The 19,892-nt window shown below is 46.7% G+C and overlaps 1 protein-coding gene across 1 annotated transcript in view; it reads right to left on the reverse strand.

Moving 5' to 3' along the window:
* Window positions 1-283: 283 nt before the first annotated feature.
* The window catches only part of Bfsp2 (beaded filament structural protein 2), a 56,073-nt gene continuing 36,464 nt past the window's right edge, over window positions 284-19,892 (reverse strand). The window contains exons 5-7 of the mRNA XM_028869914.2: window positions 9,313-9,444; window positions 2,542-2,762; window positions 284-508 (exon numbers count right to left, since the gene is read on the reverse strand). Coding sequence (XP_028725747.1) covers window positions 505-508; window positions 2,542-2,762; window positions 9,313-9,444 — 357 coding nt within the window. The 3' untranslated portion in view covers window positions 284-504. The remainder of the gene's footprint in view (window positions 509-2,541; window positions 2,763-9,312; window positions 9,445-19,892) is intronic.

Consider the following 19,892-nt stretch of genomic DNA (forward strand, 5'->3'; position numbering starts at 1 on the left):
GAACAGCGCTTGTGTGCTGATAAACCCTGAGGCAATGGTGAGACAGGTGTTATCTCTCCAGGTCCCTTCTAGAAATATCTAAGACTGGTTCCCTAGTATGGGGAAAGTAGTGTAGTGACAGTAGATAATCAGCACGCATGGGCCCCGGGTTTCATCCTGTGAACCAACAATACACACACACACACACACACACACACACACACAAAATACCAACGAAAATCCCCAAGGGGCCCCTTGTCTCTGCACCAACAGCAAGTTAAACACAAAATGGCCGACTAGGAGCTGCACACAAAGCATTTATTTGGAGAGGCCTAGGTTGTTCAAACTACAGACTACCTAAATGAGAGCAAAAGGGCCCTCTCCACTCCCAGGAAGCTTTCCAGCTCCGGCTGAGTCAACCAGGGGATCCAGCAGCGACGGAAGTTCCTCAAGCATCGTCGCTGGTGGGCTGCTGAAGAAGGTAGTTGTCTTTGTGGAAGAAGGAAGTTACTTTTGTTTTTCCTGTCAGCTGAAAAGGAACACAGGTGAATCAGAAGAAAGACGGAACGCTGGGAAAGACACCATGGCAGGACTGTGGGAAAGGAAGCTGTGCTTTGGGCAGGAATTTGGCTTTTGGAATAAGACAGGGCCAAGGTTCGAATCCTCATTTTGTGGTTTGATGGATTTTTGGACAAATGACTTTTCTGGAACTCTGGGACATGTGTTCCTATCAGTAACTGGGGATTTGTGGAATTCTGGTGGGCACAGGAAGGAATAGAGGCAGCCAGGGATTAGGGCTGGACTCTGCGGAACAGCCACTCAGCGGGTGCTTATGTTCTTGAACTACATCCCACCTCCCTCACTCCCCCATGTTTATTTAAAATGACTTTGTATATTTACTCAGATGTGCATAGGAATCTGAAAGGTTTAGCTTTGTTAGGAACATCTGGCTTTCACATTCCACAGAAAGCAATTGGACAAAAAGACAGTTGGGGGAGAGAGATGATGTTTTCCACTTAAAGGAGGGGCTGGAAGGTTTGCAGGTGGCTCTCTGGTCATTCTTTCTCCAAACGGGATGCTATGCTCTCTGCGAGAGGGCCCAGAAACCTGGGCTCAGGACCCAGAGTTGCTTCAGTCTCTGTGTGTGACCATGGACAAACCCCTCCCATTTGGGCCTTCCCATTCACTCTTGAGATGGACTATGTCACCTCTAAGCTGGCTTTTGTACTCTATTTTTATTTATTAGTATGTGCATGTGTGTGTGTGTGTGCGCGCGCACACACACACACACACACACACACACACACGTGCACACATGTGGGCGAATGCCATAGCACATGTATAGAAACCAGAGGACATTTTCATGGAGTCAGTTCTCTCCTCCTTTATGTAGATTCTGGGGGTTCAACTCAGACTGTTAGACTTGTGTAAGGAATGCCTTTACCTGCTGACCCATCTCACCAGCTCCCCTAAGTTGTCTCATAGTGTTGCTTTAAAAAATCATTGATTGATTGATTGATTGTGTACAGGTATTTTGTGTGCATATATGTCTGTACATCATATGCATTTTTGGTGCCCATTAAGGCCAGAAGAGAGTGTCTGATCTCCTGGGCCTGTTGTGAGCCACTTTGTAGATTCTGGGAATTGAACCCAAGTCCTCTGGAAGAGCAGCCAGTGCTCTTAACTGCTGAGCCATCTCTCCAGCCCTTATTGTCCAATTCCCGATTCAATGTGTCATAGAGGAGATCTTGGAGGGACGTATGAAGATAGAGAAAATGAAAAAAAAAAAATAAAGATTTGGATTTCTGGCAAGTCTCTTCAATGATACTAAGCCCCGAGACTGATGTGTATGTCTCTAAATGTGCCTATTGATTAGAGAGGATGCACATATGCTCACAAGGTCATGTGTGTGTGTGTGTGTGTGTGTGTGTGTGTGTGTGTGTGTGTGTGTGTGTGTATGATTTGGGCAGACATGCTGGCCAACCCCATTGTCATTGCCGACACCTTGCTTCACTCCTCTGCAGAGTCCAAATGAAACAGTTTCCTTAGCATCCCTTGTAGGCAGGTAAGCCAGTCAGATAAAAGAAAGTCAACAAGAAGCCTCCTCCAAATGTTTGAGAGTTGGGCTAGAGACCACTTTGCAGTTAAGAGCACTGGCTGCTCTTCCAGAGGACCTGGGTTCAATCCCCAGCACCTGTGTGGCAGCTCACAGCTATCTTAACTCCAGTCCCCTTTTCTGATCTCCATGGGCGCTGCACACAGATGGTGCATAGACTTGCTTGCAGGCAGAATACCCATACACATAAAATAATCATAAATAAAAATCTCCTATTTTCAAAAAAAGTTTAAGAGTCACTCAAGAAAAAGGCTTTTTGACACTCCCTCTTCGCTCCTTCTGGTCTTGAGTGAAATGGGGCATGTGGGGTCACCATGAAGAGTTTTATGCAATGCTGGGGGTTGAACCCAGGGCTTTGTGTATTCTCGGCCAGCTCTGGACCCTCCCAGTCCCACCCTGTCCTCCATGTGCATTCTTCCTGTAGATAAGGCAGAAGTGAGACATACTTGCTCTCCTCTCTGTCCAGCAGGGCATGGTAGGATGCCACATCCTTCTGTAGTTGGCTCTTGCATGCCAGCAGGTGTGCCCGCTCCTGCTGTTGCTGCTCCGTCTCTGAGCGGATCTCTGCCAGCTCTGCCTCCAGCCTGCCCACCACAGCACCCAGGTTCTGCAGCTCCATGTCATGCCAATGCTTGGCATCATGCAAGGTGTTTTCTAGGCCTCGTTTCTACAAAAGAGTGAAGGTCATCGGGCTGGGCCCTCCAGGTAGGACATGTATGACTGACTTGCTCTGCCCATGTTTTTCTGGAACAATGATGTTGTCAACTCTGGAGAATGATAGAGATCAGTCTTACTGGCTCTAGGGAAGAATAAGAAGGTAGAGCTCTGCTTCATCGACTCTTTGGATGGGCAGGAGGGGATGACCAGGAGGGAGCCGAAATGGCTGTATCTGACCCTTACCTCTCAGCATTTTCCTGTGGTGTTTAGTAATACATCCTTGCCAGGCCCTCTGCTCCTTGGTAGGTTCCCATTGCCCCATCAGGAGCTAGAGATCCTCGAGCGGGGATTTTGGGTCTGCATGGCTGATGGCCTCACTCAGGTTGCCAGCAGTTCATGACGCCTGCACTATACCCTCCAGCGCAGCCCTCTCCCTCAGCTACGGGCCTGCTATTGAACCTCTTACTAGAAATACATACTGGCAACTCCAAAACAGAGCCAGCGGCTTCCTTTTGAACCCCTGGACTTTCCTCTTTGGTGTGTCAGCTGGAAAGACTGGGGGAAGATGTGTCCCGGACTTTCAGTCATCACTGCCACTTATGGATTCTGAGTCCTGCCTCTTACATCTCCCTTGAGGTTTTTACATTCACCTTTATTCTCCTAACACCATGGCCTGAGATTGGACATTTGTCACCCGAGGTCAGCTCAGTGGCTTCTTTTCTCATCACCCTGATTTTAGTTTCTACCTTCCTACATTGCCCACACAGCTCCTAAGGTGCCTTGGTCAAAGTACGCTTCTGGGCTCCTATCCTCTACTTCAACCTCACAACAGTGGCTCCCAAGGAGCCCTGGTACGGTTCCCATGGCTGGTTCTGTGTCTTCCCATTCACCTCCTACTCTACACTTGTGTCAACATTTCTAGTCATGGAAGCTTACTGGGTTCATATTGTTTCTCTTTTCTTTCCCCTCCCTTCCTCCTTCCTTCCTCTCTCGCTCCTTTCCTTCCTTTCTTCCCACCTTTCTTTCTCTCTCCTTCCTTCCTTCCTTCCTTCCTTCCTTCCTTCCTTCCTTCCTTCCTTCCTTTCTCCTTCTTCCTTTCTTTTTGAAACAGGGTCTCACTATGTAGCCCTGGCTGTCCTGGAACTTACTATGTAGACCAGGCTGGCCTCGAACTCACAGAGACCCACCCCCTGCCAAGTGCTGGGATTACAGGTATACCACACTGTGCACAGCCTCACATTGTTTTTTTCTGCAGCATTCTCATTTGCTTCATTCCTATACGTCCTCAAGTTCAAGTTCAGGGGTCACTTCTCTAGCAAGCCTTCCTCGATGCTCCTCAGTCTTGACTACAAACAAGTTGGGTTAGGGGCTCCCTATGTTTCCATGGCTCCCCAGGCACATGCATGTCTTTGAACTCACCACATGGATGTGCTTGTCCTACAAGATGGCAAGACTTAGAGGGAAACTTGTCTCTGTCCTCTCAGTGCCAGGAAAGAGCCTGTGCAGACCCAGGTCCATGTGTTGCCTGGGTGAAGGCAACTGCCACATGGTTACATTTATTGTCCCACTGCTTTTTTCTCAGCAGTTACCAGTGGTTCTCAACCAAGGGGTCGAGATCCCTTGAGGGTTGCACATCCGATATCCTGAATATAAGATATTTCCATTGATTCATAACAGTAGCAAAATTACAGCTATGAAGTAGCAACAAAAATAATCTTATAGTTGGAGATCACCATGAAGAACTGTATTAAAGGGTTGCAGCATTAGGAAGGTTGAGGACCATTGAGTTAGACTGCAAACCTATTTCTCCTCATCTTCCTGTGTACTGTGCCCTGAAAGCTAGCACTGGCCATCAGTGTGCCCAGGTTTAATACTCTCGGGTATGGTGGTCTTATAATTTAGTACCTGGCTTTGAAGAGATTTTATCTCATTTTTTATTATTTATTTTATTTTATGTGTATGTACATACATGTTTAAGTGTACATGTTTAAGAGAAGTAAGTCCTCTTAACTGTTAAGCCACTCTCCAGCCAATTTTTTCTTATTTTTAATTTATGGATTCATGAGTGTCTATGTGATGGTGTGTACATATGAGTGCAGGTGCCCGTGGAGGCCAGATGATCTCCTGGAGCTGGAGTGACAGGCGGTTGTAAGTCACCTGACATGAGTTTCAGTAACTGAACTGGGGTCTTCTGCCAGGGTAGCATACACTCTTAACTGCTGAGCCGTCTCTCTATTTCTGCAGCCTCAGGACCTGCCTCCTCCTCCTCCTCCTCCTTCTTCATAGCTTTGGCTGTTGTGGAACTCACTCTGTAGCCAGGCTGACCTTAAACTCACAGAGATCTGCCTGCCTCTGCCTCCCGAGTGCTGGGATTGAGCACAGGTGCTACCATGACTGGCAATGTAACACGTAAAAACAAATCTCTTTTCCTAAGTTAGATTCACTCAAATCTTGATGAATTAACTTACTGGACCCCTGGAGGGGATGTTTTGTAAAACAGACTTCTGACTTCTGTAGCTGAAGTGGAAGATTCTTGTTTGTGGTGCTGTTAAGCAAAGGTCATCACATTAGCTTAAAGCATGTGTGTTCATGTGTGTGTGGGCACCCATGTCTGTGTGGGTGTACACACATGTATGTGTGTGTGGAATCAGAGGACAACCTCAGACATTATTCTTTAGGCACTGTTCACATTTCTCTTTGAGGCAAAGTTTCTCTCTGGCCTGAAACTCAACAAGTAGTCTGGACCTGTCCTCCCCAGTGCCGTGATTACAAGGGCACACCACCATGCCTTCTCTCTCTCTCTCTCTCTCTCTCTCTCTCTCTCTCTCTCTCTCTCTCTCTCTCTCTCTCTCCTTCCTTTAAATATGCAGGCTCTGGCGATGGAATTCAGGGCAAGCACTTGACTGACTGAGCAATCTCCTTGGCCTCTGGATCTTCTTAGCTCCTCAAGACATGTGAAACCTTAGTCAGATGCCCAGCCTAGTGCCTTTTAGGAAGCAGTGTGAGCTCACTATGTGTAGACCATCAGCCTCTGGCCCTGGTTGCTAGTTCACTGGTGGGGTCTGGGCAAACATGCAGGAATAGCCTAGACTAAGGAACATTTGTTCCCATCTCCTTGTGTTTTCTCTCTTTTGTTTTATATAGGAGTTAGATTTTTTGTCTTGAACAGATTTCTTTTTTTTTTTTTTTTTTTTTTGGTTTTTTCGAGACAGGGTTTCTCTGTGTAGTTTTGCGCCTTTTTCCTGGAGCTCACTTGGTAGCCCAGGCTGGCCTCGAACTCACAAAGATCCGCCTGCCTCTGCTTCCCAAGTGCTGGGATTAAAGGCGTGCGTCACCACGCCCGGCAGCTTGAACAGATTTCTAAACCTGTGTCCTCTTTGTGAGTTGTTGACACTGGATCTGTGACATCTGTGATTTAGAGAAGCACTTCACAGGGACATGCTTGGACTGTCTGTCTACAGTTTTTGCCCTACATTCTAGGTGAGCTCCCCGTGTGGCCAAAGGGTTTTCCTTGCTGACTTGGATATTGTTCCAGGGGTACACTCATGAGACCCCTTATCAGAGGTCCTGTGGACCTTCTATTCCACCCTTAGAGTCCATGTCTAGCATCTTCACCTAAGCTCCTGGCATCCATTCTTCACCCTGTGCCCCATGTAGTCCTGGCCTTCCTGGAACTCACTGTGTAGACCAGGCTGACCTCAAAATCACAGAGATCTACCTGCCTCCCAAGTGCTGGGTTTAAAGGCATGAACCACTATGTAGGGCCAAGCTCCTGACATCCTAGAAGGAGATGCTTGGTTCTTCAGAGATGTTTGAGCCTGAGCATCTATGGCCAACTCCTGTTGCAGCTTCTGTAGCCCTAGGGACATGGACAGCACCAGTAATACTCTGAGACCACAGAGGCTCTTGATTCCTCCGGGTCTCTGAAGACTGGAAGGGACTTTCTTGAATTGCAAATTTCCCCAGAAGCAAGATAATACTTATTTTTGGCAAATTCTGGGCTGGAATTCCACTAAATACAGAGTTCAGTAGGCCTAATGGTGCCTGGCTTCCAATCCAAACAGTGCCCAAGTGGCAAAGGGAGCCGAAAGTCTGGCCAACAAAGTCGTCTGGCTTACCAGAGTGATGGCACTGTGTACGCATGGGTTGTTTTGACTCAGGATAGCTGGATGAACTAGTCCTCCCCCATCCCCAGTCTGTGTTCTTCATCTTGGCTGTAAGGCACAGTAATGGGAATGTTGATCTATTGGAACACACAGGGGACAGAGCTAGCCCATCTTGAGTCATGAGCATAGGTGGAATGCCATCACTCTGAAGTCTTCTGGTTGGCGTCTGAGTTCTTTTTTCCATTTCCCAACAGTTAGGAGCCTGGGGTTGAAGTGAGGTGACCAGGTGGCTGATGATGCCCACTGGGGGTTCCCGAGTCAGAGGTTCTGGTTTTGCATGATAAATTATAACAGATGCCATTTGTTGACTGCTTGCCTGAGTCAGGAATGGTGTAAAAGGCTTGACATACATTATCTAATTAGTTGTCCCGGTGACTTTATGAGGTCAGCTCTATTCTGATCCTAGGACAGATCACATTTCCAAAGGCAGCTGCAACAATTATCACCATCCCACATGGTTCTTCTCAAGGTGACCTTGCTAAGAGTTGGGGCTTCTTGGATCTCGCCACTCTTGTGGTTGCTTTGACCAATAGAGTAAGATATATGTGATGTTCAGAAACTCTAAAGCTAAGAGGTCAGGGGGCTGGTAGATTTATGCTCGCTCTTTAAGAGAAGCAAGCTTCCACATGAGAAGTCCAGCTGTAGTAATAACACCACCATAGTACAAGGAAGTCCAAGCTAGCTCTGTGGAGAGGTTTCAGAGCAGGACACAGATTCACAATTGAGGCATCTCCCATTTGAGCTGAAGAAGCCCCTAGTGGGTGCCCCAACCCCAGCAGACATCATGAAGGTTAGGGAAGAACTCTCCCTGCTGACCTCTGCCTAAATCACAGGACGATGGAGCATATGATTCTGTTGTCTTAAGCCACCAAAATAGCAGGTCAACAGGGTGACTAAAATAGATCCTTGCGAGACAAATGAGAAAATACAAGTTCAGAGGGTCATGTGACTAGTGAAGAGAGGAGCCCTGGGGTTCAAGATCACAGTCTGAGAAACACACCTCAATTTCACAGGAAGAGCAGAGGCAGATGTAGACTTCATGGTGTGTGGGGTTCTTCTAGACTCCGCCCCAACTGTGCCCTTCTCTATACCCACCAAAAAGAGAAACACACTGACTCCCAGAGTGGGGCTGGTCTCCCACTTGCCACTCCCTCACATGCCGAGCCTTGGGATTCTTAAGGTGACATCAATTCCTCTACAGAAGTCACTGATTCTCTGGGAGTAGAGGCCATGTCTAATTAGTCTTATGTTCCCAAAGCTCTTGGTATAGCTCCTGGAACACAGTGAGTTCTTGTGAGTGATATAGACTTAAAAGCATGCCGACACACACACGTGTTCCAACAATGTTTTGTAGTTAGAACAATGAAGGAGATGTCATGATACCCTAATAGAGCTCAGTCCCACCCAGAAGGTGAAGCTCAATTCAGTCATTTTAGGAGCTGTATTGGGTTGGGTCCAAGATGTCTGCGGATATCTAAATCTATAGATGCAAATATCTTACAGAAAATGACATCATATGTGCATATAACCTACACAATCCTCCTGCATATTTCCTTGAATCTCCGTGAAGTATCTCTAGATGACGTTTACGCTGTACAATGCGCAGCCATATAGATGATGACTAGGCTGTTGTTTAGGGAACATGGGTAAGAAATAAAGGCTGCACAAGTGTGGAACAGGTGCGATGTTTTTCCTGGATATTTCCAGTCCAAGGTTGATTGAATCCACAGATGGAGAAACCATGGATACAGAAGGCTGACTGTAATTACTTTAATTACTAATAATTAGTAGTTGCAAGGCACCTGCTTGCAAACCACAGCGAGTCTGAGCTTACTAGTTTGAGGTTGAGGCAAGGATCCTCAGGATTACTCTCAGGAAAAGGGGGACTGATTGAGGTAAAGGAGGCAGGGCAGGGAGAGCGCTAAGCAAGAAAATGGCCTCTCTGAAAGCTGGCTACTGCCTGAGTCTATGGAGAGCGAGCTCTGGACAGCTGTTTCCACTTTGAAGCTAGTAGGCTGGGCTTTCAAAGCCATCAGTCTGTCACTGTCTAGGGCAGGGGCATGGCCTAACTTCTTGGACCGGGAGTCTTCTGTTTGACGGATGGCAATTCTTTGAAGAAGCATGGCAGCTGAAAAGGGACAGCTGCAAGTGTTAGCGGCCAGCATCCCCAGCAGTGGCAGGTAAGGGACAGTTCTACAGGCCCTGCTGTGTCCACGACACTTGCTAGGTGTGAGTCAGTGTCTGATGATCCTCAGAGGTCAGAAGACACTTCAGGCGCCAAAACCACATCCTGTGAGAAGGAAGCCCTGTTGCGAACTGCGACCTGTGAGACTTCAAACTGACAGTTGAGAGTTAAACACACAAACCTCCAAGGCCTTTTTTTGGCACACTCACCAGAGCCCGTAAAGATTCCATCTCAGCCTGGAGACTCTGGACCTGGCATGAAGTGTCGTGTAACTCTACACTGAGGGCAGCAGCCAGCTTTTCCTCTTGGGTCTGGGATACATGGACCACTTCTGTCTGTTGCTGTGGAGAGTCAGGACTCAGGGTGAACAGGGATGAGTTAAAAACCTGAACCCACCCTTCTTCCTCAGCCCCTTCTAAACTGACTCTCTACCAGACTAAAAAATATTCACCTCTTTATAAGCCTGCTAACCAGTTCATATACAAAAAGTTGTTTTGAACCTTTGATGCCTACAACCAGAATACATTCAAAAGATTTACTAAAGACTTGGCAAAGACTGTAGCTCAGTGGCAAAGTACTTGCTTAGCATGCATATAACCCTGGCTTTAGTCTGTGTGCTCTCTCTCTTTCTCTCAATAGCAGTAGGAGATCCCCCTTTCCCCTATGTTCTAGTCACACAGTTTTCCTGTTTCCAGTTTCTTATGCCTCCTTTCAGGAATACTTCATGCACTGATTAATGGCATGGAGAGCATCTGAGATCTGTGAAGGTATTTTCGCTGTTATGTGAGCATTGCAGAAATGTGCTTACACAAGGGATATGCCATGGTTCATGTGGGTGCACATGGGTCGGGGCTCAAGTGGTGGTCAGAGGATGCTCTATAGGAGCCAGTTTTCCTTCCACCATGTGGGTTCCAGGGACTGAACTCAGGTCATCCGGCTTGGTGGCAAGTGCCTTCACCTGCTGGGCCAGCTCTCTGGGCCCTGGCCCCTTTTCACAGTACAAATCCGTGCAGCTGCAATTGTGAATACAAGGGGGAGGGCTGTGTTCTGAACCTTTTGGCTAGAGTGAGATGGGTGGGTTCTGATTCTCCCATTGCATTCAGGGGGGCAGGTCCTCTGCTGGTGGATGATAAAATGAGGTTATCCTCTTTTTTTTCCCCCTGGTGCCTTCTGATGTGTTGTCTCTGAGCCAACGCTGTAGGCAGAGAGGTCAAGGAAGCCTCTATTTTCTCTGCTAAGTTCCTAGCTTCCTGAAAGTACCATTTAGAGCCACATATGAATATTTACAGAAGCATGCACAGAACCCTCCGTTCTAATTGTCCACTTAAGAAGCTCCCATCAAGATGCTCCTATCAGTAGCAGGAACACTAATCTCTGGGAGACAGTTCTCACCCTATATCATGTGAGCTCTGGGGATTGAACTTGGAGGGGTCAAGTTTGGCAGAAGTACCACCTGCTGAGCCATCCCTATAGCTTTTATAGATAACTGGGACTGTAGCTCAAAGGGAAGGAAGACACTTGCCTAGAATGTTCAGTCTTGGGTTTGATCTCAGTACCACAAAAAAGTAATAACTACCAATCCACTGTTGAAATCCACTGTGTGTTGAATACAACTACTACTGCTATTACTATAATTAATTTGCATTAGGCTCTTATTCTATGCCATGAATAACTCTAAGTCCATTATCTCATTGACTCTTTACAACCTTGAGAAATCACATGCCATTATTATCCTCAGTTGACACAAGGAAATGGAGGCACAGAGATGGAGTGATTTACTTATGGTCACATGGCCTGTGAGAGTCAGAGGCAGCTGTACCCCACGGCATGCTTTCAGCCCTGTTAACACAGCTGTCTCTGCCAGCCTGCTGACCTAAGACCTTTGATACTGGAGATGGCCTCCCTTAGATTTCCTTGGATCACCTCATTTTAATACATTCATGGACTTCAGCATCACCTAGGAATCTGAAAATGGAGGCTGTGATGCAGGAGACCCCAGATGGAGCTTGGGTGTCTGCATTGCTCACTCCAGGGGTGCCGGGTCCATGGAATCAGAGCTCTAGATGGCTAAAGGAGCTGATAAAACATCCTCGCTCAGCTTACACAGAAGATGACTGAAACATTAGTAAAACGAGAGCCAAGTAATAGTTGTTGATTCTATTACCCATTGCCTGCCTGCCTGCCTGGCGGCTGAGTCTCACAGCCTGCCTTTCTGCTGCAAGGTAAGATTACCAAGCATTGCAGAGGTTAGAAAGATCTGCCAGCACCAGCCAGAGGCTTTCTTCCAGTTGAAAGTTGGAAGAGAAAAAAAAAAAAATTTCGTTTCATCACTGTGTATTCCAGAATCATTTACTCCTGTAACCCTGCCCTTCAAATCATTAGCACATGAGATGCTCACAGCTAATTGCTTTAACTCCTAAAAATATTTCATGCTCTTCTCCAACGACTCCTTAGAATTCTGCTTTCTGGCAACTGTAATATTTCTCTGTTTCCATTTCAACCCCATGCCTGCATTTTTTTCCTTATGGACTCAACAGTAGTCTTGTGATCCCAGACCTTGAGGAGGTAGGATTCAGTGTATTTGTTTAGGGTGTATGATAGGTTTCAAATATATTGGTACCTAGGTTTTGAAATCTTGGCTCCATTTCTGGGTCAGCAGAGCATGCTGACATTTTGAAAGGTGATGGAGATTTTCACACTCAAAAATTATAGTCATGTGCCTTAAGAGATGCCTCAGTGGTTAAGAGCATTTGCTGCTCTTACAGAGGATCCAGGCTTGGTTTCCAGTACCCACACAGGAGCTAATGACCATCTGTAACTCCAAGGGGATCTGATGCCCTCTTCTGACCCTGAGGGCACCGGGAATGCAAGTAGTACACATACATACATGCAGGTAAAGTTCCCATCCACATAAAGTAAAATATAAATATCTTTTTAAAAATATAGCTGGGGGTGGCAGTATATACCTTTAATCCCAGCACTTGTGAGGTAAGAGTTCGCTCTCTGTGAGTTTGAGGCCATTCTGGTCTACACAGTGAGTTCCAGGTCAATCAGGGCTACATAAGGAGACCCTGTCTCAAAAGACACGTACACACACACACACACACACACACACACACACACACACACACACTTACAATCATGGCTGGGGAGATAGCTCAGTCGACAAAGTGATTGTTCCATAAGCATGATGTTCAGATCCTCAATATCCATGTAAAATCCTGGGTGCTCTAACCCCAAGCTGGGTGGGAATGTGCAGACAAGAGGACCCCTGGAGCTCACTGGCCTAGCCAATCAGTGAGAGAACCCATCTCCAAAGTATGGTGGAAGCAATTGAGGATGATACCAACATCAACTGCTGGGCTCCCCACGTGCACCCACACTTGCACCCACCCACACACCCACCCTTTGTAATCATAATCAAGTGCTTAGGAGTTTACCTATTGGGGAACAAATGAGGGGAGAATGGGAAAAAGATAGCGCTAAACCAGACCCCTTTTTTTTTTTCTTTCTGATCACCATTGACAGTCTCACAAGCAGCATTAGCTCCGACTCAAAACTGAAGGAAACACTACTTTGTGGGGTAAGGACAGAGTGGACTCTTAGCAGGAGAGAGTAGCACGTGAGCAGTGCCGCTCCCTGATCTCGGAAATAGCGGGTGTTCTGGTAGATCATGCGTCCAGGCTGAGCTAGCTCTCGGGAGCTCAGGGTGTGTCTGCCTTTCTCCAAGCAGTTGCTGTGGGTCTGAGAGAGTCATGGGAGCGCTTGGCTTTGAACTAGATGGGAGCAACAGTCTTGCAAGAGTATGGGGCCAGCACGCTTTTAAGATTTCACAAGAGCATGCTGACTTCGTTGTGTTGTTTGTCCCGGAGAAAGGGAAGCAATGGTTCCTGGGGTCACAAGGGCGCCTGATCCAGAAGAAGAGGACACAGCATCTTGCTTTAGAACAGTGGTTCTCAACCTGTGAGTCATGACCCTCGGGGGTTGAACAAGCCTTTCATAGGGGTTTCCTGAGACCATTGGAAAACATAAATATTTATATTGCGATTCATAAGAGTAGCACAATTACAGTTATGAAGTAGCAACAAAAATAATTGTATGGCTGGGGTCACCACAACATGAGGAGCTGTGTTAAAGGGTCACGGTGTTGGGAAGGTTGAGGACCACTGTTCTGGAAACATCCTGACAGAAATCTAGGATATCTTTAACCCCGGCATAGACTCCCCATCTTACAGATGTCCCTTGCTCATTCTTTTTGTTTTGTTTTTTAAGACAGGGGTTCTCTGTGTAACAGCACAGACTGTCCTGGAACTCACTCTGTAGCCCAGGCTGGCCTCAAACTCATTGAGATCCACCTGCCTCTGCCTCCTGAGCGCTGGGATTAAAGGAGTGTGCCACCACTGCCTTGCGTCCCTTGCTCATTCTTTTTTTTTTTCGAGACAGGGTTTCTCTGTGTAGTTTTGCTCCTTTCCTGGAACTCACTTGGTAGCCCAGGCTGGCCTCGAACTCACAGAGATCCACCTGGCTCTGCCTCCCGAGTGCTGGGATTAAAGGCATGTGCCATCCCCCCTCACCCTCCCCCCTGCAACAATTTATCTTTTTTTTTTTATGTGCATTGGTGTATGCATGCATGTCTGTGTGAGAGTAGAAAGTGTCAGATCGTAGAGTTACAGACAGTTGTTAGCTGCCATGTGGGTGCTGGGAATTGAACCTGGGTCCTTTGGGAGAGCGGTCGGTGCTCTTAACCACTGAGTCATCGCTCCAGCCCTGCTCATTCTTAAGAAACTGAATCACTCTCCCATCTACATGATCTGTCTGTCCATCTGAGCTTAGCAGTAGAGTGTCAATCCTGGGTGTGCTGCCACATGGCTGCAATCCCAGCACTTGGGGACAGAGGCAGGAGGAACAAGAGTTCAATGTCATCCTCATCACCATAGTCTGTCCAAGGCCAGCCTGGTCTGCAGGGACCCTGTCTCAAAACAAAAGCAGAAAAGAACCAACAGAGTGTTGATTCTGAAGTCAGAGTGTGGCTCTGCCACATGCATGGTCTTAGGTATTACCTCTCCATTCTGTGCCTCAGTTTATTCAGTAATGGGTGAAAATCAGAACTCCTATCTGAATGGATTGAGAGCTTATCTGTCAAATGCTTGGAGGGGTCTCTGTCACCTGGTAGTTCTCAGGAACTGATCTGTTCCAGGGCTTTGCTGGCAAGTCTCATCCTGCTGTGTGGAATGGTAGCCTGTCTACTCTCTTTTCCCACCCAGCCAGCCTCCCTAGATTGTAGAAACTGTGTATGCAGCGATTACTCCCGATCCTTCTGGGTAGCTTACTGGCCCTTCAAACCCAGGGCATACTTAACAGCCTTCACTAAAGGTCAACAATGTGGGCCCAGCACATGCTGGGTACTCAAGGAAGAAGGCCTCCTATGAATGGGACTAGACCAGATCTTTTCTCCATAGGAAGGCCAGCTACCATGGTTATAAGCTTTATAAACCACTTTAGTCCTGAGGTACCATGTGTTATTTAGCTGCTGAGAGATTTTGACAGGCAGGCCATGCTTTCCTGATTTGCCCCCCCCCTTTTCTTCTGCACAATGCAGGATTTATTTGGGAGAAGTCTGGATGCCATTCAGCCTATCCCAGTGGCACTGGGCGTCCTCATGGGTGTATTAAAAAGTAGTATGACGCTCAGTGAAACTTCAACATGAGCATAATGCTGGCCTGGCAAGGCAGGGTCACATTGCTCCTAGAGAGGGACACAAGAGTCACCTGGCTTCTGAAGTTTTTCTCTGAGATGGAGGGCCAATTCCCAGACTGTGTGGAAGCTGACAAAAGAAACATCTGAGGTAATGGCCTCAGGGACTTGCTGCTCCACCCCTTATCTTGGATGTAATTAAACATACTGTATTGCTAAAAGCAACTCACCAATGGGCCTAGGGAGAAAAAATAGATTTTTCTTAATTATCGGAGAAGTCTGAATTGTAGTATTTTTGTCTTTGTTTATTAGGATCATCCTACTCTTAAGGGACTTGTTTGTTTGTCTCCTAGGAGACGGCTATGTGTGGAATATGAGTGACAGTACCTTAATTCCCCAAGGATGGTTTGAGCTGTTTCATCTTTGAAAATCTCCTATTTTAGAAGTAGGATCTTTATATCTTTTATGGGAACAGCCAATTAAAAGCATCTATGAGATGCTTTGGGGTCAGGCAAACCAGGTAGCCAGGGAAAGGCATCCTTCTGAGACAGGGACTATGCACAGTACCAACCAAAGCCTCAGACCTGGCATGAGCTCTGCCTGTGGGCTGTGAATGCATGAGTGAGTGGGACTCCTTCAGCGGACATTGAGAAGGCAGGCGGCCATTCAACTCCTGGTTGCTGACCACTCGAGGGCTTGAAAACATATGAAGATGAACCTGAGCGCAGCCTTTGCAATGTCTATATTTTCTTCAGTAAAGAATCAAAGCTGGGCGGTGGTGGCGCACACCTTTAATCCCAGCACTTGGGAGGCAGAGCCAGGCGGATCTCTGAGTTCGAGGCCAACCTGGGCTACCAAGTGAGTTCCAGGAAAGGTGCAAAGCTACACAGAGAAACCCTGTCTCGAAAAACAGAACAGAACAGAAAAAAAAAAAAAAAAATCAAAGGGCAGGAGGGAACTACTCAACAGGAAGTCTCTATTTTCGGTTTCAAAAATCAGCTACTCTGATTCTCTTCCCCTGCCCAGAAGTGCCACAAATGTAGCATGCCACAGGAACTCAGTACTGGAACACACACACACACACACACACCCCTACCTTACATCACAGACACACATATACAGACATACCTTATATCACACACACACACACACACACACACACACACACACACACACATACACACACACACATTCTTGCATTCCAGAGACAGGACTGATTTATCTTCTTTACCTTGCTTTTCCTTTGGCAAGGTCTCACTCCATAGCTCAGGCAGGCCTTGAACTTGCAGTGATCTGGCTGCCCCAACCTCCTGAGTGAAATGATTATAGTTATGCTGGGGGATGTCTTTCTATATGCTGTGAATATATGTTGTTCCCATTGATTAATAAATAAGCTGCTTTGGCCTATGGCAAGGTAGCTTAGGACAGGTGGGAAATCCAAGGAGAGAGATGGGAAAGAGAAAGACAGAGTCTGGAGAGATGCCAGCATGCTGCCCAAGAAGCAACATGCCAGCAGACTGGTAAAGCCAAGGAACACATGGCAAAACGTAGATGAATAGAAATGGGTTAATTTAAGATATAAGAGCTAGCTAGCAAGAGGCTTGCCACAGGCCATACAGTTTGTAAATAATATTAAGCCTCTGAGTGATTATTTTATAAGTGGCTGTGGGACCATGGGGCTGGGTGGGCCTGGGGAAAACTCCAGTTACATAGGTATGTACCACCATGCCTGGTTGACAGAACTAATTTCTATGATATAAAAAGTGTCACAGCAAAACTAAGTAATAAGTCCAAAACATAAGTGAAAAGGGTAAAGGCATGATCTGTCAGTACATGGGAAAGCAAACGTGTATGGAATCCAGTGTATCGAAAGAATGTCTGCCTCCTTAAAATATGAGAAAGGCAAATCAGAACTACACCAAGGAATAATTTTCTTACCTAAAATACTGAGCACATATGATCAGTGAGGATGTGGGGAAAAGGTGCTCTCCGATACGTCTTTGACAGGAATATAAATTCTTGTTCCACTGTATAATTTCTCAGCTTTGCGACTATTACCATCCGGAAACCTCACGATTTCTCTGTCTACCTACCTCTCTTCGTTCTCAGTAGCATGTCCAGCCCATCATTCTGACTGTTAAAGACACGATGGTGGTAAGTTTAGAGAACGTTCTTGATCACAGATGCCTCAAGCTGCCCTGAGGCAGGTGTGGATCTCTTGTCTGAGCACAGCAGGGGGAGGATCTGTTTGTTAAGGGGCTGAGACCCCAGGGACCACGTTCTCTCCCAACCAGGTGGCTACTAGTGTGGAGCGGTGGGAACGGAATAAATCTCTGGTTTCTACATACTGTGTAGAGGCGGAGAGCAAATGGAAGGATGAGACTTCTGGAAATGGGGGTGTGCAGCTGGCTTTGGGCAGAGGGACCACCACACGAGGAGGGTAAGATGGAAGACCAGAGCATGCTAGCCAGAAAAGGACTGCACACCCAGCTTAGGGTAAGGGAGCAAAGGCCTGCCCATGGCCAGAAGAGAGGGCTTCTCTCCCCAGGGGGAGGTAGGCTGAAGGTGATAGGAGGCAGACAATGGACAATTTCATCTCTGCCTCAGTGGTAGTAGAGTGGAGGATGGGGTTCTCAGACGGCCTCCTCTGTCTCTGCCCTCTGAAATCAGCTCATGACTAGGTGTCTTAGGGTTTCTATTGCTATGAAGAGACACCATGACCACAGCAACTCTTACAAAAGAAAAAATTTTAATTTGGGCTAGCTTTTAGTTCAGAGGTTTAGTCCATTATCATCACGGTAGGAAACATGGAAGCATGCAGGCAGACATGGTGCTGGAGAATGGAGCTGCAACATGTTGATATGCAGGCAACAGGAAGTAGACTAACACACTGGGCTCTTGAGCATAGGAGACCTCAAAGCCCACCCCCACAGTGACACACTTCCTCCAATGAGGACACACCCACTCCAAGAAGGCCACACCTCTTAACAGTAACACAAAAGAGTTTGGGGGCCATTTCATTTTCAAACCACCACACTAGGCTATGTTATATAACAAGGTGAATAGCTTTTGAAAGTTTCCTGCCTCTAAATTGGTTAACCTAAAGTTCATCAAAAGTAAGAGCATCAGGGTGAGGCTGATTTAATCAGACCAAGGGCCCAACACAGATACTGTTTCTTCTGTTGGCTGAAACAGACCTATTCTTTTAATGGATTAATTTTCTTATATGTATGAATATTTTTCCTATATGTATGTATGCCTGGTACTCTTGGAGGCCAGAAGAGGGCATCTGGTTTCTGGAAACTGGAGTTATAGACAGTTGTGAGCTGCCACGTGGGTGCTGGGAACTGAACCCTCTATAGGATCAGCAAGTGCTTTTAACTGTGGAGCAATCTCTCTAGCCCCAAAGAATATAGTACCTTTGAAAGTGTGTTTTGGGCTGCCCAGAGCATCATTTTTGTGGTGCTCAAAGGCCACCACTGAAATGAACACATTCTGTGATGGAAAAGCTTACATGAAATCAGGGAAACCAGAAGATTCTCTCTCTCCTTCCCTCCCCTCTGGCCCCTTCCTTCAACCTCCTCTCCCATTCTTTCTGTTAAATATATCTGTGAAATGGGAGTTGTTGTGATCTGGATGTGAGCTACCCTTGCCCAAACTCATGTGTCTGAATGCTTGGTCCCCAATTCTGGATCCTTTAGTGGGGATGTCTCACCACAGTGTCTGTGGATTATGGACCGACCCTGCTTCTGTGTGAGCACTCTGCTTCCTGGCTTGCTGGGAACTGGGTGAGTGACAGCAGACACTCCAGCGATTTACCCAGGTGGTCTTTGTAAGGTCATTTGGCTGCAGGTTGGAGAAGGTACTCCGATGTGTGATATTGTGACATAATGAAACATATTTGATATTTTTGGTCTTTGTCTCTGGCTCCCAGCTAGAGCTCTTAAAACCCTGGCAACTTCCTAGATGATGAGAGCCGAAGGAGTGTTCTCAGTTATGATTAGTTTTTGTTTCTAGATCCTGAAATAGCTCCAAAGTGAAAAAAATAAAAATAAAAGGAGTGTGTTTTCCTATCATTGGTAACAAACCTCGTTTAACAACACTCAAGTTCATGTTAAAGAGATGTCTTTAGTGAGACCCTAAAGGGTGTGGGGGTTGGTGGCTTCCCCCCCACATGCTGTGATTAGAAGCTAGAGCTTTTACCCTCACTCCTGACTCAGGGAGGGGAGAGGGACTGAATCAGTGAGAGCTGACTTAATTGCTAATGGTGATTTAATTAATTATGTCTAGAATGAAGGCAGCGTGAACCCCAGAAGGCCACGCGAGCACTGGAGAGCTTCCAGGCTGGTAGGCAGTGAGGTGTGGGGAGGGAGGGTGGTGCTCTGGGAGGGGACACAGCTCTGTAGCTCCATCCTACATCTGACCTCATGCATCTATCCCACTTGACTGTTCGGAGCTGCGTCCATTATAGAAAATGGGAGAAAACAAGCACTGTTCTAGCAGTTAATGGGATCTGAGGAGGGGGTTATGGAAATCCCCCAGTAGGGATAGTTGATCAGAAGTGGGAAGGGCAGACTTGATTGTCAGCTGAAGTCAAGGGCAGGTTTGTGGAACTGAACCCTTAACCTATAGGATCTGGCAAAAACCTCAGGTACAGGATACCAGAACTAAATCAAATCGTGGGACATGCGGTTGGTATTGGAAGAATTTCTTGGTGTTAAGAGGTGTAGACATTTGGTGTGATTTTAAAAACGTCTAGCTTGGTGGGTGACATATATTATGACCCAGGAACTTGGGAGGCATCGGTAGAAGGATTGGGAATTGGAGGCCAGGCTGGGCTACATAACAAGAACTGACTCAATGAATAAGAAGTAAATAAATAAGACTAAAATTCAATAATAATAATAATAAAAGTGCAGGGCACCATTCTCAAACAAGTTCCTTTGGAAGGCCTCAGCGTATCAGGGGAAGAAATAAAAATAGTCATTTGTGCTCAGATTCCACCCACGGAGTGAAACTCAGCTGATTGTCTGACTATGAGAATTCAAGGTTAGCCACATTGCTGCCAAATCTCTCTGTCAGAGTTAATCCCAAA

Source organism: Peromyscus leucopus, chromosome 7 (genome assembly GCF_004664715.2).
Source record: "Peromyscus leucopus breed LL Stock chromosome 7, UCI_PerLeu_2.1, whole genome shotgun sequence".
NCBI classification, from domain to species: domain Eukaryota; kingdom Metazoa; phylum Chordata; class Mammalia; order Rodentia; family Cricetidae; genus Peromyscus; species Peromyscus leucopus.